Here is a 23,468-nt window from a genome sequence, read left to right as displayed (position 1 = left end):
CTTATTAGTCAACAAGATAGAGGTCCATTACCCGACCTTCTGTATTAAAGATATGGATTTTTTCCCCAAAAGACCTAAAATTTTTAAATGTCAAAAATATAAATGTTTAATGATTTGCCATAAAATTTAATTTGTATTAAAAAATAGCAAATTTCAAAAAATCTAAATTATTTGATATCAAAGACATTCCTCGTATTCAGAAAGCAATTTGATGTGTCTGATGTGCTTTCAGGTTCCAAAAAATACTGCGCAAACGTTGCTATCTAAGCCCTTAAAAGAACTGTCAGGGAGCTTGAAAAAGGGACTCTTTTTCAGATCGGCAGATCCATCCCACCTTTACATGTGAGTTGAGTTCCCTCAGACCATTATTGTACCATCAAAATTGTTTAACAAAATAAAATGTTGTGTGTAGTTTGCTGTGCAAAATTGATGGTCAATAATACTCAATAGCGATTGTGGTGATCAGGTTTTTAGCTAGTATCAAATTATGATGACCACCTTCCTCAATATAGAGGGCTCCCTTCTTCATATGTGTGCAATCCTACTGCAGAAAACCATCAAAACATTGAACAAACGGGGAACAAAGTTTTAACCAACATACACTTTAAAGTGACTAACTCCAAGGGGGGGCACTCACATGTAAAGGTGGTGTACGGGTATGTGCACCTTTTCAAAACTTATCAGTGGCATATGGGCAAAATTTCAAAAGGGTGTGCAATATCCATGTCTTCCCGCTTTCCGGCTGCCAAAATGACTTAACCTGGATAAAAGCACACCAATTTGCAATTTTAATGCTAAAGTGGATCAAAATGGTGTTACATGATCAATGCGATGACACCCGGTCACCTGGGATTGGGTGATAAAAATGTCATTTTCTGAGATTTCGTATGAAATTCCCTAAACTTTCAGTTTTCTTTTACTTCTTATTTGATCAAAATTGAACATTCTGTTCAAATTTTACAAATGAAAACCTGTCAACAAAAAATGCAAAAATAATCCATGAGTATATTCTGATCATCAAAATTATGTTAATTAGCTAATTAATATTCAATATTAATTTGAATAATAACACTTTTTCATTTTTTCACCAATTTTGGAATTTCAAAAAAATGTGGAAGCAAAACTATACCCCCTACTGGCTTGAAATTTGGAATGAATATGCTTTTTAATCCCTGATCTGTGCATTGAGCGTATTTTTAACCATGCTCAGAAATCAAACGCGAATCCACGAATCGATTCGCGCAAAGATTCTCGTAAAACATCAACCGGCGAATCCATATGGATTCGCGTGTAGTGCATTGGCAGTTTACAGAAAGAAAAAAATATGTACCAAGTTTGACTCCTGGTTTGACTATTTATACTTCATTTTTTAAGCAACCGAACCCAAAATGGCGAATTATGGTAAAATAATTTGTACAATAATACTGATTTGAGAGGGCATTTTAAAAGTAAAAACAGCCATCGGTTGTGGGCCGATCTTTTGTTCGCCAGAGTTGCCATCTTGGATGACTTAATGAGACTGTATGAGGGCAGTATTTTTTTCAATCATTGTGCAGCGGGAGCGGGATGTAGATTTGCGCGAATCAAGGATTCTTGCAAAATCTCTTGCGAGAATCCAAATGGATTCGCCCACACTGTCACAGATTTTTAGGCCTACTAACTGCATACTTCAATGTGAAATGTCTGCCATACAAAACTTGACATTTCACATGACATGATTCTTGGACACAGTTGATAGCCTTACCCCTCTAAGTCTGTACAAATAGGCTTGATGCACAGATCTCGCTGAGAGCTTTAATTTGATACCTTAATGAGCTTCATGTTTACGATGTTTATTTCTTGCTCTACATATTTTGGCGTTTCTCGGTTCTCCAGCTAATTAATTCAGACCCATGACTGGGGGGCTGGGGCTGGGGGAAGCTGCCCCCCATTCCAAAATGCCCCAAAAGTCCCCCCTTTTGACCCAAAAAGTCCCATTTGCGAGTGTATCGAGCGAAAAAATGGGGGGGGGGGGTATAAATCTAGCCCCTACATGTCGTCCAAAAAGGTCCAAATTTTGAAATTCAGCCCCCCCCCAAAAAAAATAAATCATGGTTACAGGCCTGTTAAAATAATTATGCAAATTAGCTAATTAATATTCATAAAACTATGCACAAATGTATTTCTTCATATGGTCATCATATAACCTAACAATGATGTGATGTTTAGTTACCAAAATAAGTCAATCCCAGGTCTAATAACCTTTTAGGAACTTATTAAAATCTACATACGTTTTCCCTCAGACGGCTCAGTCATGCAGTTAACATGGTTAGGGTTCAGTGTTTCAAATAAGCAAAAAAAAAAGCCCCGGGCCATTTGGGCCCTTGCTATCAAAACGTTAAGGGCCCTCATTTTTTTACAGGCCCCGAATAAATTCACTGAAATCACAACCCAGGGTTGTATCTATAGGAACACACACATGTACTTCATTTTGTAGTATTTAGTGAACATTTTATTCACAACAAGGTCAGTTTTGCAGCTTACCGTAATCAGTGTTTCAGTGCGATCATGACGACTTATAAATCCGGTGCTCATGATGTTCAGCCAGAATTTCTACGGGCCCGAACAAATGTTATTACGTGGGCCCTCGCAGATTTTCATGGGCTAAGGGCCTGAGGGCCCGCCTTATTTGAAATGCTGTTAGGGTTGGATGCTATCTGTCAAAAATTTTGAACCATATGCAATGCAAGTTTATCATGGATGAAAGAGATTTACAGACTAACTCCAAACCAGCTACAAGCTCATTACCGGTACGTCTAAAAGCAGGTCAGTCTAAGAACTAAAGATTGGTTGCGCATTCATGAGAATGATGAGATGCTAATTTCTGTTGTGACGTACACGCAGCTATTCAATTCTCTCTCAGTTCAAATGACATGGTGAATCCAAATAATGGCTATCAAGGTCGTGTCACTGAAGTCATGAATGGATTACGTATTTGTATTGTTCTAATAAAAACCTGGGTTTTCTACCTATAGCGCTCTAGCTGAATACAGCAAGATAATGTAAGATAGCAAATGTAAACCTGTATATCTCCAAACAGTCAACATTGGACAGACATGGTCAAAGTCTCAGCATCACCAGATAACATTGGATATTAAATGAAAAGAAATTACAAATGAATGAGGACGATTCCATGAAATGTGACAGGCGAGCATGCGAGTCTGCTACGCACGTACCGCATATTTTTACGGTCTCTCGCATATATACACGCAAAAAAGCTCTATCACGTTTACGTGAAGGCATGCATGCAAGTTGCAACGTTATAAATAGACACGGCACAATAGATCTACACTATACTATTTTGCAGTAAACCTTTGACAAGCGGCGAGCGCGACTACCGTGATGTTGCAAATTCAGAGCTAACAACGCGTACAGCGCACAGACCACAGTTCATTCCTGACTCCTGAGACGAAAATACTTTAATATTTTCGTCTCAGGTTCATTCATAAATTTCCACTCAGCAACAGCAGATCGCCTCAGCAGCCAATCAGAGACAAGTGCGTCCAACGCAGTAAATACGCGCACGCGATGTGCATAAAATACCAGCTCGTCTACAAAGGTTTACTGCAATTGATTATACAGCTATGTTTTTATACACATTCAGTAACTGAGAACGTGAATTTTGTATTAAAATTTGGGACTGACTCTGACTCTCTGTAGTACTTAAGGTGGTACTACACCCCTGGCAAATTTTTTGCCTATTTTTGCATTTTTCTCAAAAATGATACTATATTGATAGCGTATTGGTGACAAGTAAGATATGTATATTATACTATTATAGGGGCAAGGACTACGACTACTGCACTGGAAATTTTATTTCAGCACAGACAACAGTTGTGGAGTTACAGTCAAAAATGAGGGAAAACCAATATTTGATCAATAAATCAATAACTACTTGCCTTGCCCTTGACTTGCTGAATTTCCAGTGCAGTAGTTGTAGTCCTTGGCACTTGCCCCTATAATATACATTATTTACATATCTTACTTGTCACAACGCACTATAATTTTTGAGAAAAATGCAATAATAGGCAAAAAATTGGCCAGGGGTGTAGTACCACCTTAACTTAGCACGATCAAACGGCCCTCATGAATATGCCCACGCCCGTACGTGCAAGAATTCACAGCATACAATGCACAGGGACTTTGAATGTTTGTTTTTTTTATTTCACATCTCCAAAACGGCTTTTATTTCCCTGTGCTCAATGGGAGAAAGACATGTATACAGAAAATGAAAAACTACACAGATTTACATAATGCAGGAGAACAATGAAAATAAAACATTACATGATGTTTGAAAAGAGCGCAATCCATTACAGCTTTTAAAAAGAATGGTGAAAGTTAACAACACATCTGTTCTAAAACATGCCATTTATCAATAAATTTGTGCATTGTATTATTACTAATAGCAATTGCGTTTCTCAAGCTTGTAATGAAATTTAATCAATTGCAGAAAAGACACAAAAGATGGCTTTTGGTTTTTAAATCTACTGTCATAAATAACCTTTTTGATTAAAATGACACATATATTATTATTATTATAAGCGCCCATATCACATTTAATCGTGTGTATTGACTCAAAATAATCATCAAATATCACCATTTGGTTTTGCCATCAACATTTCATTTTCATCATCACCTACTATTTGTATCCTGTGGATCATACTTGGACCATATTTGACTGGTTTTGTTACTTTCAACGATATTTAAGTGACTTTTTGTGTCCGGAATGGGTCCACCAACACCAACAATGGAACTGAGAGGTAGGAGCGGAAAGTTAAACCCGTGAAAGATGATGATGTGAGTACTGATATTCAACCTCAAACAGAGCCTGACTTGAAACCTTTGTCAGAAGCTCCCTAAGAACTATAATTGATGGTCAGAATTCCTTACGTGAGTCAATTACTAGCCTCCAAAAACGCCAAGACAAACTGGAAGCTATGGTTAAAGAAAACGAACAGAATTTTGATGAATCGATTGAATTTCAATCATCCCGTACAACGGACATAGAAAAACAGGTCTCAGCTTTAAAACAACAAAACTCTAAGCTGATACACCAAATAGACCAACACAAAAGTGATGTGAAGAAATTGCGTGAATCAAGTGATAATCTAGAAAGGCATTCACGGCGTCATAATTTGTTGTTATGCAACTATGGTCCTGAGAAGAAAGATGAGGTCCCTGCAGAGATCGTAAACAGCGTTCTGAAAAAAGCTCTTGGGCTGCACATTTCGGTAGACGATGCCCATCGGACGGGTAGACAGAGTCAAGACAAGAATCGTCATAGGCCAATCATTTTTAAAGTACTTTCGCTAATCGATAAAGATTCCATTATCACAGCAAAGAAGGAACTTAAAAGGCCCGATTACATCAAGACCGGCGAAATCGAGTCAGACAGAAAGGAACGGTCAGACTGAAATCAGTTGCGGAGACCGCGTATAAAGCTGGCAAGAAAACAGTTTTCAAACGCGGTAAACTGTTCATAGATAACAAACTGTACAAAGAATCAAGTGACAACGCTGAGAATACGGGTTCTCAAGAGAACACGGGTTCTCATCACGATCATTCGGACTAGGACAGAGTTGGCTGTCATCATTCATTACTGAATTGGATGCTGGAACATTGGGGGTTGGTACTTAGAAAACTGTGAATTGCGTAAAAATATTATTGCTAAGTGTGATTTTGATATTATGTGTCTTGTAGAAACTCATATGAAAGAAAATGATGTTATAAATGTTCCCAACTATATGTGGTTTGGTCATAATAGATCCGTTCTCCATTGTAAAGCAAGAAAAGGTTCAGGTGGCGTTGGTATCCTTGTACATAAACGTATTCTTAAATCTTTCACAATCAAAACTGTGGAAAAAACGCATGATGGTATATTGTGGTTGAAATTTACTAACAAAAGTGCCAAGGAAAGTTTTTATGTTTGCTGTTGTTATCTACCACCCGAAAATTCAAGTCGCGGTGGTCACGCTGAAGAGTTTTTTGATGCATTAATTTCTGATATTTACAAATTTCAAGATACTGGTTCGTTGCAAATATGTGGTGATTTTAATGCCAGAATTGGTGACAGTGTAGATTATATTGAAGGTGTTGATGAAGTTAAAACTCGTAAAGTCATTGATTTTAGTACGAACTCACAAGGTAAACCATTCATTGACTTTTGTATAAGTGCTAATATGTGTTGTCTAAACGGTAGAAATGATGATGTAATAGATAATTTTACTTGTGTTTCAACAAAAGGTAAATCAGTTGTTGATTACTGTCTCGTTCCATATGATGGCTACGTGAACTTTGCTCAGTTTGAAGTGTCACTTGTTCAAGATCTTATTGAAAAGTATAGTGTACCTGTGTGTAGTACCATACCTGATCATTCAATGTTATCATGGGTGTTCAAAACTAATGTTTTCTCTTGTTATGAAAAATCTGTGAATAAGTCAAATGTCGACTTGAAAAGTCTGGCTAAATTGTATGATATGCGTGAAATACCGTCCACTTTTCTTATGGATGAGTCTAGTGTGTCAAAAGCAAATGAATTGATTGCTGAAATAAATACCAACCAAGGCAATCAGAGTGAGGTTGACAGTGTATATGACAAGTTTGAAACTTACATTAAGTCTGCAGTTGAAAAGAACTTTAAGAAAAAGAACAATAAGCGTGGTAAACACAATAAGGGTATGAGACATACTCCTAAACCATGGTGGAACGAATCACTTCAATTGATTTGGGATGAGGTGTGTTGTAAACAAAAATCTTGGCTAAGATGTAAAATACCTAACATGCGTAATACCTTATTTGTGCAATATAAATCAGCTCATAGACAATTTGATAAAGCTGTGAAGAAAGCTAAACGACAATTTCAATACAGTAAGATCAAAGATATTGATGATATGTTGAATGGTGACCAATCTATGTTTTGGAAAGAGATCGGTAAAATTGGTGTTAACAGTTGTAAACAAAGTAGTAGTATACCAATGGAGGTAATAACAGATACTGGTGAAACTACAGATAATACTGACCATGTTTTAAACAAATGGTGTAATGAATTTGAATCGCTTTTCAAAGCTGATGCAAATAATTTTGATGACGAGTTTTTGTCACATATAAAGACAAAATTGAAAGATCTTGAAGCTGCGATACTAACATCTCTACAGTAAGTGGTTATAAATATTTAGGCATTTGGTTTGACGAATATCTTGATTTTCATGTGTCTACCCGAAATCTAGCTGCTTCTGCATCCAGAGCTCTGGGAATGGTCATCAGTAAAGTCAAAGCCCTGGGTGGTATCAATTTCAATTCTTTCACCAAGCTTTTTGACTCTTTCGTTGGTCCAATTTTAGACTACGTAGTAAACTGTGCTTCATTGAAGTAAGACATGCTTATTTTGCTCTGAGCTTATCTTGTTTGCTACTGAGTTCTATTTGAACTTGCCTTCAGTTTTTGACTTGAATTTGTTTTTAAATTACAGCATGTAGTTTTTGTTGTTTGCTTTTATATTTTGTTGTCTGTCCCTGAAGAAGAGCAGTTTATCTGCTCGAAACGTCGGTTGTTTTTTGTCCGTTTAGTGTTTGACTGCTATGTACACAGTGATTTTCATCACTTCCAGTGTACTGTTTTCCTGACACTTTTGTGGGCTCTGGAATTGGCAATTTTTGGCCATCGAACTTTGCTTATTTTGTGCCTACTCTGGATGTTTGGTTTAGTGTGTCTGTTTATATGCACAGTGATTTTCATCACATGTTCTAGTGCAGTTTTGTATTACCATTGATCCTTGTTGTTTTTGCAGGTTTAGCACTTTTGTGAGCCTTGGAACTGGTAATTTTTGGCTATCGAACTTTGCTTACTTCCTATGCCTACATTTGCTGGTTTTGCCCCCCCCCTGCATATTGTTCTCTTCTGTATTTTACTTGTTTCCCCACATCAAGTTGGTGTACCTTGCTCGTTTTCCTTTCTGTTGTTTATATTCAAGGTATCCTCTTGTATCATTTATTGATCCTTGATGTGTTTTGTGTCCTCGTCCGTTGGATTCACCATTACCCACTTTTACTAATATTGATTTCTTTATCTTCATGATACAACACGAAACCTTTATAGGAGTACAAAGATCCCTGTCAAAACCTTGTTTCAAAACTTGCTTCCATGAAGAAGGAATTGCATCAATAATGCTCCTCCATTGCAAAAAATACTTCTTAAAAATCACCCTATCACTCCAGACCTTAAATGGAACAATCGTACCATCACTGTCCATCAGTGTAAAATAAGTCGCTAACTAACTTCATACCATGGATCAAAAGATGCTGACAATAGATGGACTGGCGATTCACAAGGATGCGACGATTGTTCCAAATGCATTGCTGGTGTGGGTCGACATTATCAGGATTAAAATTAATATATACGAAATCAACATATCTTTATAAAAGGATGGAATATGCCATTTCATTATCTGCTTTGGGGAGATTATATTACAATAAAAGATTAAATCTTTACCATATGGGATGATAAATTCATTCAAAATAATTTTCCAAGGTGCTGAAGTGGTGTTGTATTTACTAACCCACTTAATTTTCTGAGCAGCAAAAATAGATTTTACATCAACCATTTTCAGCCCTCCTTGATCAATTTCACATTTTGTGTTTCTCTTAACAAAACCTTTACCTTTGAATGTTGATATGTGATGCATGGATGTTTACAAATGTTGTGAAACAGTCATTGACAGTACTGAAGCTAGCTCGAGATACTCTAGCTAAAATACAGGTTTACATTTACTATCTTACATTATCTTGCTGTATTTCAGCTAGAGCTCCAAACGACAAGCTTCCGGTTTTTTGGAGAACAATACTGTTACGTAAGATGAAGAAGAAACCCGCCTCGAGCCCGCCCTACTCATTATTTCATTGTACTTATTGCAATTTGCCTCCACACATTACGTAATCAACACAAAGCTTTTGTGAGGATTAGTGAGTGGATAAGAAATTGACAGTGGAGGATACGAAGGACATGCCGATTGTTAGTTGTCAATCATGAATTGCCGCAACGTATACTATTAATATTTTACTGCATGCTGCATGGCATTCCGCAAACACCAAGACAAATGAAATTATGCCGTATTTTTCCAAAGATCATCTCATATGAAGTAAGCTGAATGCGATCTGTACTTTAGTAACATTCCGATCGCTTTTGATCACCTATTATCGGCGAATTTGCTTTTCACGTCCGGGTTTTGAAAAAAAAAGGAGGAAGAGGGGCTTTTTATTTTCTATTTTTATCACAAAATTGGTGTAAATACCCATACTTAGAGCTGTTTTAGCGTATAATCCGTACATACAATAATGCCTGGAAAAGGAGGAGGCCCTTTTTATTTGTTGTTCTGAGCTGTCAACTCTCACGCATTGGCCGTGAGTCTCACGCATTGGGTCACTTTCTCACGGTCTCACGCCAAGGTAGTATAATCTCACGCCAAGGTAGTAAAGCTCACGCAAAAAGCTTGAAAATGAGTAAAAGCTCACGCTTCGTCATGAATAATTTGTTGCTCCTACCCCCCGCTTTTCACATTCTCGAGCGCCGTGGCTCAAATAATCATGGTACAAAATGAACATTGGAGTCCGCAAATCCGGGTACGCCTCTGTCTCACGCCAAGCAATTCCAAAAGTTGACAGCCCTGCCTCTAATGATCACAAAACCTCCCTAAAATGTTTCTCTTAACAAGGCTATAAAAAGCATCCCAACTTCCTAGACATATTTTTTGAAAAGTTATAACTGAATTTCAAAAAATAAAAATTTATTTGAGAAAACCTCAAAAAAGGAAGCGGGAGGGGACGTGAAACATGTTTATTGCTTTATTTGGCCCAATAATGCAATTTGAATGCGCAGCAGATCTATAGAAATAACGTTGCCCGGTTTTATGCAGAATTAGACCCTGTCTGACTGAAGCTGCAATGAATAACCAGGGTTCAACTTCCCTGGTCAAATTCGTTAAAAAATTTTGTGTATTTTAAATCAAAATTATGAAAATAAAAAATGAAAATGCGTAGCAGCAGTTTATGCAAAATTTATGCATAATTTATGCAAAATTGGGTAACACTAACAGTTACTTCAAAATACGGAGCAAACTGCGATGCGATGCAGGCTCATTCTTGTATTATGGGGTCCAATGGTGTCCGGTTATGACCGACACATAATTTGCCCTGAATTTTGAAAACTGTAACAGGTATTTGGCCTATTTGTAATTTTTTATACAAAACAAGTGGGTTATTACTAAAAACTTTCAAAAAAGAAATTGTTAACAGCTATTTTTAATTTTTATTACATGTAAGGTCTCGAAAATCATGGACACCACTTGGGACAAAAAAGATCATCTACATCTGGTTGCCTGTTAGTTTCATTTATATATGACCATTGCTTATTTTTTGTGGTCTTATTGAGTGAATAGGATGTATACTAAAATTGTATTATGAAAGAAATGTTAGCGACAAAACATCTGTTAACAAAGACGGCGCTTACGCAAAGTACATATTTTGGTGTCCGCGTTATGCGTGACGTTATGACCGACATGTAAAAATGCAAAATGTGCTATATTTTTTGAAAATGGGGTAATTTGTAAACAACAAATACTTCAAATGATATATTATGACATGTTTAAATATATGACTGACAAATGGAAATTGCAAAATAAGTTGAATTAAAGTTAAAGCTGGATATTGTACGACAAACTGGACACCGAGTTATGACCGACACATGAAAATGAATAATATGTCATAATTTTTAAAAATTGGGTATCTGATAAGGGGCTGTGCAATAATTATGAGCCCCCCCGGGGGGGTAAAATTTCCAAACGGCTCGCCAAAAATCGCCCCCCCTCTCTCGCCTGCCAAAAATCGCTTGCCCCCCCTCTCGGCCTGCCAAAAATTCTTTGCCCCCCCCCTTGCGCATGCCAAATTTTTGGGATCCCAATTTACAAACCTTAAATGGTCTATATATCTGTTATGAAAGAGCTAGCAGGAAAATTTGCATATTTAAGCTTTCCGTATTGTTTTCCTAAGCCTTTTAGAGCGTTTTATTAAAAAGGCGCCCCATGAATGTGTGCCAAAATCGCTTGCCCCCCCTCTCAGCTTGCCAAAATTGCTTGCCCCCCCTTTTGGCTCGTAAAAATTTCTTGCCCCCCCAATTTTACCCTCCCCCCAGGGCTCATAATTATTGCACAGCCCCTAAACAATGAATACTTAAAACAACAGTGTGATATGTTTAGATAAATTTGCAGGTCAAATACACTTTTCAAAGTATGACATAATTACAGATAGCTTGTTATTGTCAGTCATAACTGGACACCAAATATTTTGGTGTCCAGTTATGCGCGACACCACTGGGCACCGTAAATTCTCTCATGTGCACAAAATTGATGTTATAGAAAGTCATCCACTTATCTATTTATATGCCACACTTGTGCTGGCCCCACATAAAAATGGCAACTTTTAATCTAAACTGACAGAAATTGTACAAAACAGGCCCAATAATTAACTTTTGGGTCAATTTTTGACCATGTATTTTGACCAAAATGCAAATATGTTGTTTTGAAGGTTACAGCAACTTCTTATAATGTTATTTTATTTTTACATTATAAAAGCTCCTAAACCACATTTAACTTGCAACTTTTTAGCCATTTTGGCATTTATATTTTTTGTTTAGCAGGGGTTAAAACATGTTTGGTGTCCGGTTATGCGCGACATTTTAGAGTGATTTCTCCACACTGAGTTATGTGCTTCGTACAGATTTCTGGGCAATCATCGCTGAAAATATTTTGCAGATTTTGAAAGAGTATATAATATAATTCCACTCAATTTAAGCTAACTTTTGACATTAATATTCAATTTTGAAAATTTGACTGTATGTCACACCATTGGACCCCATAATACAAGAATGAGCCTGCAGCCAAATTCGAACCCTGGCAATAACACAATCACTAATCAGGCCAACCCCAAGGCAATGTTTTTGTTTTGGCCATGGCTGTCGAATTCTGCTCCCTACGCCCACCGAGACTCGTTAACTGTTGTATTCTTGTGAAAAGCAATGTGTGATTATTCAAATGAGCTCAATTATATTCCTTGTGTCCTTTAGTTTTAAATCATGCCCTAATTTGTCAAAATGTATTACGTTTAGAGTCATTTTAAAGAAAACATGTTAAAACACGTACCTTGCGAACAAAGGGATCCCTTCCGAATTCCGCGTGGGTTACCACGTACCTGAAAACCAGATATTTGACTTCTAAATTTTTAAACAAAAATAAATATTCACCGTTTAAATTCAAATAAAATATTAATATAATTAATTACGGTTATATACAAGATGTTTAAATGTGACGATGAGGAAATTTATACCAGAATTTTTAAAATAAAAATAGTTGTCGCCCTAAATTCTTAAAATGGGTCACTGGGAACATGGTCTGGTATGTACAGAAAGGTCATGTAATGTTTTGGTCGTCTGGCTTCAGTGATGGATGTTGTTGTTCATGTTTCTTGCAAATGGTGAATGAAGTAGCTCAGGCAGCCGGTGGTAGAAAGTTTTAATTAAAGATGAAAGAAAGATAAACAAGCACATGGTAATTAAGGATAATTTGTAATTGATCATGATGTTTAAATTATTGTAAGCTTACCAAATTCAATTTTCAAAAGAGGAAAGGGGGGGGCAGGAATTCCAAAATAAGGCCAGTGCAGGTAGTTAGAAAAATTATTTAATTCTTGTACATCCATGCATCGTAGAACATTCAACTACACTTGTAACCCCCAATTTCATACACGAGCACAACGCTACTCTACTCACCTCAGCCTCACATCCAGAAGTGGACTTTGCTGAGTATCAGCGTAGATGTAGATGTATTATAGCGTCATCAGTGCCGTACTATTACGCTGACTTTCCTATTCGGCGAGGACGATTTCGACCTCGTTTGAAACAGAGTCAGAGAGGTAGACAAAGGGTCTGTCAAAACTGTTCCGCTTGTCCAAATACTCGAGTATCAAAAGGATGGTCCACAATACGTCAATAGAGTGATTCACACAACATGAATAATAGCCTACCGTATTCGTCCGAGTATAGTCCCACCCATTTTTTAGGTGAAAATTTTTCAAAATTGGGGGTGGGATTATACTCGAATTTCAAAAAAAAAAAAAAAAAAATTATTTATTGGTTTTGGAGTGTCCATGAACCTAGACCTAAATGGTAGGATCATTCATGGTTGACCTAAAAAAAATAAAATTGCATGATATTTTGTGTTTTTAATATGAAAATTGATAATTTGTATTCATGTCATAGGGCCTACTCTATTAATGATTTCAAAATGCATTCAAATTCAAAATATTTTTTTTTTTTTACAATTTCTGGAATTTTTCGAAAAATGGGGGTGGGACTATAATCGAACGTGGGACTATACTCGGACGAATACGGTAATAGGGGATTAAAAAACTGAAGTAGAACCATGTGCTTCTTTTGTCCACTTTGCCATCAAGATTTCGAATAGAAACAGTTCAGACCCAGAACAGGATCATGTCAGAAATTAATATTTTGTTCTAGCATAGCGTCATGTGTACAACAGTTACTACACACAGCCACAAAAAAAAAAAAAAGACTAAGTTAGATGTTCCACGATGTACATCACGAATTAAATAATTTTTTCTATTATTAATAATAATTTATAAACTACCCAGCGTGTATTATTTTGTACTAATTAATGCACATGCTTGACTTTGCGTAGTATCACGCTTTTAAGTTTAAACAATGCATCATTTTACTCAAGAAGTAGGTATGCCGGTGAATTCAAATTTGCCATCAAACTGCATCATTTTATATATCAAATTAAAGCCCTTGAGGAAAGAAAGCCAAAACTTAAAACCTTTTTTTCATAGCACTTTCCGTAGCAAAGTTACATCTTGTCAAAGATTGACGGTGACGTTCTTTAACGTGCACGCTGCATTAATGTCAGAAATACATGTACACGGGACCAACGGCTTAAAGTGCCCTCCGAAGCACTAAGCAAGTAGAGTGAAGTGCCTTGCTCAAGGACACAAAGAGCCAGCCGAGCTCAGACGAACCTCGGATTCGAAACCTGTGATACTTGGATTCACAGTCCAACACCTTAATAGCCGCTCAGCCACAAGCGCACTGGGCAAAAAAGATTGGGGTCAACAATTAACAATTTCAGTGGTCAAAAATTTATTAGAAGTTTCCATCCCCAACAGCCCTCAAATTAATCAAGGCATCCAATTGCCGAAAGGGTAGACGAGGTATTGTTGGTCGAAGCAACCTAAAAATTGATTTTAATTATCTAGATCAATATATTATTGAAAAATAACACCTTGATGTTTTGCAAAAGTTCATTCTGCAAATCGTATACTTTTCAAACTTGTTAATGAGTTGTGCTTCCGTCAATTGCAAGTGCAAGCCCGGCTACCATGGACCCGGGCACTGTAGACACAATACCCAGGACTGTCACCCTGAAATTACCAGAAAGTACGTCCCTGTACCCGGGACTGTACCCGGGATGTACAATCAGTCGTCCCGGTAGCGGGGCCGTGGTACCGTTATGTAGCCGGGGCTGTTACCCGAGAGTTACTGCTGATTTCATAGCGGGAAAATCAAAACATGAGTTACTGCTGATTTCATAGCGGGAAAATCAAAACGTTGAAACCCGGCTGGCATGGGCGGGGACAGTACCGGGGGTTTCACCCACAATTTGTGCCCCGGGGCATAGCGGGGATTATTACAATTGCCTTTGGTAATCTCCCCCGCTACGTCCCCACTGTGCCCAGGTCCCTGGTAGCCGGGCTTGCAATTGACGGAAACATTATGTACCGTACGTTTTACAAAAGTGTTGTTGTTTCAGCCCTCTTTACAACGTAACTCAAGAACCGCAGCACCTATAAAAGTATATCTGTAATATTTTAATTCTTCTACACGCTCGCTGCCTCGCTATGAATTGAGCAATGCAGTTTTTGCCAAAGCTCACTACCATTCGTAAGATGCTGTGAAATCACAACAGTATAAATAATTAATAACCTTAAATGCCCTGCATTTCTGTCTGTTTTCAAGCCACCGAAAACCATGTAATTGCCTAGGTGCCCTTTTCAAAATGTTCAAAATTGCCTTGGATTGGCTGCCCTTTCAAATTCTTATTTTGAAGGCTGTTCCCCGGTGCCACAACCCATAGCTACGCCACTGCTTTACACAGGAAACTTAATAAATTTCGGGCAGGAATCTGGCAATCTGGGTACTGCATGCAAAAACACAAAATAGTTTGTTTGGTTTTTTTTGTTTACAAAAATTGAAAAAGTTTTAGACCTTAAAATCACAGTATTCAAGGTTGGAAACCGGAGAAATGCTGCTACAAAAATAAATTTTTTCAAAGCTGGATAAAGCCAGTTTGTCAAGGACCTTGAATTACATCATGTAGTATGCATTGTTAGCTGTTCAATAGAAGCAAAAGTAATTCAAATGTACAACTTGATCCAGCTTTGAAAAAACATTCCAACCTTACCTTAGAATAACAAGTAATTAAAGGTCTATCACCTCTTTTTTCAATTTTGTAAAAAAAATTTTTTTTTAATTTGTTTACAAAAGTTGTAAAAAGTTGTAGTCTATGTAGACCCTAAAAAAAAGGCTAAAATCACATTATGATTATTCAGGGTTGGAAACTGGAGAAATGCTGCTATAATAAAAAGGCTAATTTTAATGATATTAAAAATATCATTCATGTTTTACAGCAAAAAAGGGACATTGTTGAAGGGCAAAAAAAGTGTGAAATCGCCCCAGGAAATCGCTAAGAATGGGGGTATTTTTATCATGAAATATTCACGAAAATGATATGCAGAAGGGGATGTTTTCAAAGTGCATCGATGAGCATGAGTACCCCAGGGACTGCCTTTTGAGGAGAGCGAGAGCAATCTCTCTCTACTGTCAGTGTCTTAGCTAGCCACCCGTCTGGCCGTCATTTTAGACGTGGAATTTGCTCCTGGGACGGGCAAAATTAATGCCTTTGACAGATGCTATATTATAATTGTAGGTGTTCAGAAAGTTTATTAACCTTTTTAGTAGACCAGGTTTGTAATTATAGCAGCACATATTTGAACTCTTTGAACCCCTAATGGGTTGTAGAAGTTTGGTAAACGTTTTGGGACAAGCAAATTTATTCAAATGATGGGCAAACCTGAATTTCTAGCTAAGCCCCTCAATCCAGGAAAAAAAGGTTGGCACACTTTGCCTGTCTTTTGGTATATCTCTGCCCCCGCTCCCCCAATTCAATGTTAGACCAAGCCTTGTTGTCAACCGGTCCGTAAGACCCTCCAACATTGAAAGATGGAGAGTGGTGAATGGTGAGATATAGGGGAGAGTCTGTACTTCACATATATTGCATGCATGTTTCACTAGCCTCTCCAATTTTGATAGGGCACACATTTCCATTGTTTAGTGCAAGTGTGCCAACTATTTTTTTCCTGGATTGCTGTCTACTGCTCTCCTTAAATCTGATGAGAGCAATTTTTAGCTCTCCTTAGTTGACAATTCTCTCCTTATATTCTATTGTAAATGCTCTTAAACAGCTCTCCTGAAAGGCTCCAGAAGAGTTATTTAATGCTCTCCTGCCAATTCCAAAAGACAGTCCCTGGTACCCGTGGATACACAGAGTGCCTGAACCGGGACTAATGCATGCTCCTCTTCCACCCTAAATTCAGATTTAAACAGCCACTACTCATTGCTCTGTAGTGCTTTTGTAGCCTTATTCATCAGCTATACATGAACTAGATCAATAGGAGGTGTTGTGAAGATTCATTATTTTATCAACTGCACAATGCGGAAAAACGTTACACTTCCACCCTTTTTGCATACGGTACCCACCTTGTGACAATCATGCAACCCTTTGTGATATATTATAGGATGCAAGTTGTGAACATTTTTAAATGCCTAAAAGTGTGTTTTAAATGTTTAGAAAATTCGCTAAATGTGGGTGGACACACTATTTGAAAAGTGGACATTGTATTTGTACAGACCATCACTGTCGATTTGCAAGACTGAAGTCACTCTTAGGAAGTGTCACAAATATTGGACCAGTGTAACATCGGGAAAAGTGGTTTGTAGCCTTTTGTAGGTAGTCAAGGGACATGAAGGAAAGTGTCACAAATGTTGGACCAATGTAACATAGGCATTTAGGAAAGGTAGTCTGAGTGGAATTAGAGGTAGTCTGGAGACATACAGGCCAAGATGTCCTACTATAGATTGCCTATCTTGATCTGATCAAGTAATTTTATTGTATTTCTAGAGCTAGAGTTTCTAAATAAGAAGTCCAGAACATCTCTAAGAAGTTCAACTAAGTTTGTTTATTCCTGTTCATTTTTCTGCAGGTTCTACCAGTTGAGATTCATAATCACACAGCAGGAAAATGAAAACCGATCACGTAAGCTGCGGCTCGGCAGTTCTGAATGGTGTGGAGCTACCTGATACTATCAAACCCCGCCAGATTCAGAATCAAAACATTGTCTACCGTTTGAGACAAAGGGAGACGCACAGGTGTAAACCCGGCACACAGTTTCATGTGGCACGAACTTTCCACCAGAACATCTTCCCAAACTTCACCGTAGTCAACGTGGAGAAACCACCATGTTTTCTCAGGAAGTTCTCTCCGGATGGGCAATACTTCATCGCATTCTCTTCAGATCAGACCTCCTTAGAGATATACCGCTTCCAAGGCCCTGCAGCAGCTGGGGACCTGCTGCAGAGTTTATCCAAGCACTCTTCAGCTGATGTTGCGATAGATCAAGAAGCGCAACACATAAAAGGACAACTTTTCCATAGATTCTTTCGCTCGTCATCACACGGTCAACGTCGCTCCAGATGGAGAGCATCTCAATCGCGAGTGTAGCCTTTTTACCGATGATGGTCGTTATGTAATTGTTGGATCTGCCATATATGTACCCGAAGATCCCATGCCTCCATTCTACGATAGATACCGCAATAATGAATCTGTCTCGCCAAGTCAACGTTCCCCACTGGAGGACTACTCGCTCCATCTAGTAGACCTGCAAGCAGGAATACTCTGTGACACAAGAAATTTCAAATGTGACAAGATCTTCTTGTCACACAATCAAGGCCTTTATCTGTACAAAAATATCCTGGCGGTATTGTCCGTCCAGCAACAGACCATCCACATATTTCAAGTGACTCCGGATGGAAGTTTTATAGATGTGAGAACAATCGGAAGATTTTGTTACGAGGACGATGCATTGATTCTTGCCACTCCACAACCAGCATCTGACAGACCTTACAGCGACAAAAGCATCAACTCCCTTAAGCACCGACTTCTTGTGTTTCTGTGGAACAAAGCACAACAGAAAGGAACGCCTACAGCAATGAGACAATTCTTCCAATATTACGAGTACTTCCGCTGGCTTAGAATGTGGAAGATGCAGCTACTGGACGAGAACCATCTCTTAATAAAGTACGCTAGCGAAGATGTCGTTCTGCTGCGGATACAAGATCCGAACTCCCAGCCTTCCTTCTTCATAGTGTACAACATGGTATCCACAAAAGTGGTCGCAGTGTTCGAAAATACATCGGAAGGTCTGCTGGAACTGTTTGAGAACTTCTGCGACTTATTCCGCAATGCAACTCTCCATGCCCCCGCCCAGTTCACCTGCTCAGCTTCCAGCAATATCTACGCCAGACAGATTCAGAGACGCTTCAAACACACCATAATCAATGCTAAGTATGGTGGGCACACCGAGGCGGTGAAGAGACTGTTGGCCCAGCTCCCCATTAGTTCACAGTCCTACAGCAGCAGCCCATATTTAGATCTGTCTCTGTTTAGCTATGATGATAAATGGGTGTCGGTAATGGAAAGACCCAAAGCCTGCAGCGATCATCCTATCAGGTAAATAGAATATAATCAGGGACCGGGTATTCGCTGCCATAGTGCACGTTAGTAACCATTGGTTACTGGTTCAACCCTAGGCTCATGACATAGGCTTTGTGTTGTGATCATTTCAATCAGTGGTTCGTAACGAAGAAAGTGTGATCCAGTTGACCTAGCAACGGTCATATTCTAACGTGCACTACGCCAGCGAATGAAGGGACCGGAAAGGACTTATTGATGGCTATTGTTAAGCACCGGGAAAATGCGCGATAATATTCCCAAAATGCGTGCATTTTCCCAAAAAAGTTCAAATTTGTAGTTTTTAAAAACAAATTTAAATGTTTTCTTTTTTTCCTCGGAAATCGGAAATCCTTCCACGGCAGGGGTGGAATTTCGACGCGAGTCGACTCGCGCAGAGACTCCCGTAAAATGCCTTCAGTCAACTTGAACGGCTCATTCACTCGGCAAACTTAAGTTCAAGTTCAACACCGGAATTCAACCACAGATTCTCAACACATTGAGAATCTGTGATTCAACTCTCCCCATCGCGAAAACAAAACCAGCTTTCAACTCCGCTCATTTTTAACAAATTAATCAATACTACCGATTAATCAATAAAAGTTTCTAACCAATGCAGTGATTGGACAGCTATCCACTAACAACACGATAATCAGCCAATCATGTTCTGGTTTCTATACACGACGGCACTGCGACCCGAATTGTGTGCTCACTTCCGGGTTCATGTTTACGACTGTCAAAATTGCACTGTGCTTTTTTTCTGCATGGATTGTATTGCAGATCGCCATGGATTCTTTCAATTTTAGTAAAAACTTACGTTTTTTGAAAAATGAATACTTTAAAAATGGATATCTTAGAAAATTTTTAAAATTTGCGGCCGAACCTAAAATGTGCGATTATACCCAAAATGTGTGACTTTCGGCGTTTTTTGCGCATCACGAATTCTCCCGGTGCTTAGCTATTGTTATCGGATTATCTTTTACGACCATCAGTTACATGCGAGTTGCGCGATGTTTGATTTCTTATTATTTACTCATGTTGCCCTTCAAAATACCCAAAAAGTAGCTATATATTCCAATATTTTTTCTTAAAATTTTTCTAAAATAATTTCATTGTAGCACTGAGATACGATTTTGAAGACAAAATGTGATAATTTTGTGGAAATGTAGAATGCTAGAACAAACAAATTTAACATTTCTTGGAATGTGTACCATACGCTTTCTGCTTCTACTAATATATTGTTACTAAACAATGTTCTCAGATGATTTATGTTAGCATTTCTATAAGCATGTAGGCTCCTTTTGCATCGTGCAAGTCAAGTGATGCATCATGTTGTAACTGTGCTGGGATTTGTACCAGGGTCTATCTATCAATGTAATATGCGTGCTTGCGCAACTGATGATGATTTGTAAACCAGCAACTCGCATGATACAATTAGTGGAAGCCCTTTACATCTCTGCATACACAATCCCTAATATACATGGTCTTATGTTTGTACATTTGTTTGATTGTTTATATCCCCAATCAGAGTCTTAGCCAGAAATCAGAAACCACCCGTCCACGCAGATAGCAAAATTTGACCCTCAAATATAAAGCAACTTGTCTATACCCATGGAAGGGTCACTAGGATCAAATATGTCCTGATTTGGCCTTTACATGTCCCTCTGAATTAGTCTCAAGTTCATACAACCTTAAAATCATCTGTTTTAGAGCTATCACATCTGTAAAATCCATTAAATCCACCCGTCTAAAATTAGATTAGGCCGTCTTAAAGACAGGTGGAAGATAAAATATGAGATCAACTTATCAACAGGAAAGATAAGTGGCTTCTCTAGTGCGTGCCCAAGGGGTGGCATTGGGGGCTCAAGGCTCCCCAGGTTTACCCTTAACACATGAAAAAAATTGCCTGTTTTGGGCATGTTTTACACATAGCTACTCGGTCTCCTATATTTATAAATGTAGTTGAAGCTAGTTGGCTTTGTTGTTAAAGCATACAGTGAATGTACATGTAGTGACAACTGTGATTAAAAAAAGCATACACAAACATCACACAGACATACACAATAAACTTAATACTAACAAGTATATCGAAGCACAAGTGAAAATATACTCATTTATGCACTGTCTTGCTAATTTCTTTACATTGTAACTAGTTTTAGAAATTATTGCACAGTGCACAAGAATAATGCCTTCAGGTTTATGTGCAGTCAATATTTTGAAAAAAAAACAGTTTTATTAGAAGTTTTTGACCAGGGGAAATCAAATACCTCTTAAAGAGAATTATTGTTGTTTCAGGTTGCTCTGTAATGCCATCCATGTTTAGGTGCACTTAAACTAAGTTGTAGTTGAATCTCCCAAGCCTCAAATCCAATACATGCGTACATTATAAGTGCAAGGTATGGGACACTAAGCTTATCTTATTACATAGAAACTGTGATATCATTCAATATCTATACTGAAAAAATGGAACTAGGTGGTCTGTGTTGGTGAAGCTGGAAATGCAGACCCTGCATTGGGCTATTCCATTTAAAATCCACACTACCCCTGGAGTGACTTTGGACATCTTCTACAGGGGGTATATAAATTTCATATGAAATGAATACATTTGGGAGCTTCATTTGAATTTCATACACCCTCTGATAAAGATTATTCAACTTGAATCTTTCACAGAGGGAGGGTGAGTTTAAAATAGAATTGGTATATGTGCAGCTAATTCCATTTGAAATTCATGCTCCCCCTGTGGAAGGTACACTATACACTATATTTCCATAATCTTCCACAGGGGTAGTGTGGATTTTAAATGGAATTTAAGCCCATTTCAATCTTCTCAGTACATGCAATATCCAAGAGTATAATGAACAAAATTATTTATTTAACCTTATAATCATTTTGATACAGCCTGTATTAGTCGGGCAGACTAATACAGGCTGTATCAAAATGATTGGTACTCATCAGGTTTTAGGTTTAATGAAAAGCAACACTACTTCACTATATTTTACCAGTTTGGTTTGAGGTGTCATGTTTTGACAGTGTTGTTCTGTTTTAATTCTAAACCTCTTTTGTCCAATTTTATTTCTCCTTTACAGGTTCTATTCTCGTGATTCAGGGATTCTCAAGTTCAAGATCCACGCTGGGGTTGTCGGACGTCCATCTCCACCCATCGCCCGCAAATTAGTTGCATTCACCTTCCATCCTTATGAGCCTTTTGCCATCTCTGTGCAACGTACCAACACCGAATATGTGGTGAATTTCCATGTGAGACATCAACCTGTACCAGGTCACAGGTCAAATAAGAAATAACTGTATCAGGTCACAGGTCATATAATTGATGTCAGCCTGTGCAGGGTCACAGGTCAAATGAGAATGAACTTGGATCAGGCGGTACATGGCCAAAGAACTGGACATATTGGTAAAATATAAAAACCCTAGAATGATTCTTGTTTTGAAATGGGACCACAACTTTTAAAAATGTATTTCAGAAATCATACAACTGAAAACAGACATTTTTGTGCAATTAATCTTTTACATTCTGCCAATTCTAAAGAAAGGAATATATTTAGGCATTGGTATTTTCACAAAATACAAGTTTCCCCTTCCCATTTGGATATAAATATATTAAACATGAAAATTTCACTTTTAGGTGAAGAAAAAAACCCACCCTGTTCCATGGGCGGATGTCCCTTTCAAGTAGGGTCGGTCTGTTGGTCATTTTTTCCCCCAGAGGCTAAAGCTACACTTCAATTTACCAAAAACTGACAAAAAAATCTGAAGATTTTTTGCAAACACATTTTCTAAAGATGTTCAGTTAAAATTAATAAAGTTTGGCTTAAAAACGTACATGATTGTTATTAGCCAAATTAAAAAAAGATTTCTCCAAAACGCATGTTCTGGGTTGGTCTCTTACAGTAATTATTTTGTGACCTGCTCAAGTAAAATGGCAATATTATTTTCACAGTACATTATAAATGTTTTTGAATTGTTGGCTGATTTGAAACAATTTCATTGGTTTTACAGGAGCAAATATTTTAAAAATGTCCTTTTTTTAAAGTTTTGGGCATTCATATTCCGATTTAATGTAAAGTTTTAACAACCTTTCCCAAAAATTTTGGCAACATTGGGCTATTATTCTTAAAAATTGGCAAAATTGTGAAAATATAAACTATCCATATACCAAAATTGGCTTACAAAAGAGCTATTGATATACCAAGTGGCCAAAATATGACACATGTAGTTTGCAGCACATCCCTGTATGGTCATTTGTACTGAGTACCACCCTGGGGCTCTTTCTCCTGTTTAAGGAACACTCCTCACAACACTATGCCTTAGGGGGCTGGCATTTTCTTCGGAAGGGGGGGGGGTCCCAAATATGTCGGTGACCGGAGTCAATTTTTTTATGACCCCCCCCTATCGTGGGCAAAAATTTTACGACCCCCTATCGCTGGTCGAAAAATTTTATGACCCCCTTCCAACTACACAGACTCAAGAAAAATTATTCATTGCCGGAACTAAGGCGCGGAGCCCGTCA

General features: G+C 38.0%; 2 protein-coding genes across 3 annotated transcripts in view; one reads left to right on the top strand and one right to left on the bottom strand.

The window, feature by feature from the left end:
- The window catches only part of LOC140159140 (heterogeneous nuclear ribonucleoprotein K-like), a 210,819-nt gene extending 198,479 nt beyond the window's left edge, over window positions 1-12,340 (bottom strand). For both annotated transcript variants that reach the window (XM_072182498.1, XM_072182499.1), the window contains exon 1: window positions 12,227-12,340. The gene's annotated coding sequence lies outside the window, so the exon portion shown is untranslated. The remainder of the gene's footprint in view (window positions 1-12,226) is intronic.
- Window positions 12,341-12,383: 43 nt separating this feature from the next.
- On the top strand, window positions 12,384-22,681 carry LOC140159139 (DET1 homolog). Its single transcript, XM_072182495.1, is given in 4 exon segments — window positions 12,384-12,631; window positions 17,418-17,872; window positions 17,874-18,943; window positions 22,030-22,681. Coding segments are annotated over 3 exon segments (1,701 nt in total). The 5' UTR covers window positions 12,384-12,631; window positions 17,418-17,455; the 3' UTR covers window positions 22,244-22,681.
- The last annotated feature ends 787 nt before the right edge of the window (window positions 22,682-23,468 follow it).

The sequence above is a fragment of the Amphiura filiformis genome, chromosome 8 (genome assembly GCF_039555335.1).
Source record: "Amphiura filiformis chromosome 8, Afil_fr2py, whole genome shotgun sequence".
NCBI classification, from domain to species: Eukaryota; Metazoa; Echinodermata; class Ophiuroidea; order Amphilepidida; family Amphiuridae; genus Amphiura; species Amphiura filiformis.
Note: the sequence above shows the minus strand (reverse complement) of the source record. Positions and strands in the feature narration are given on the sequence as shown.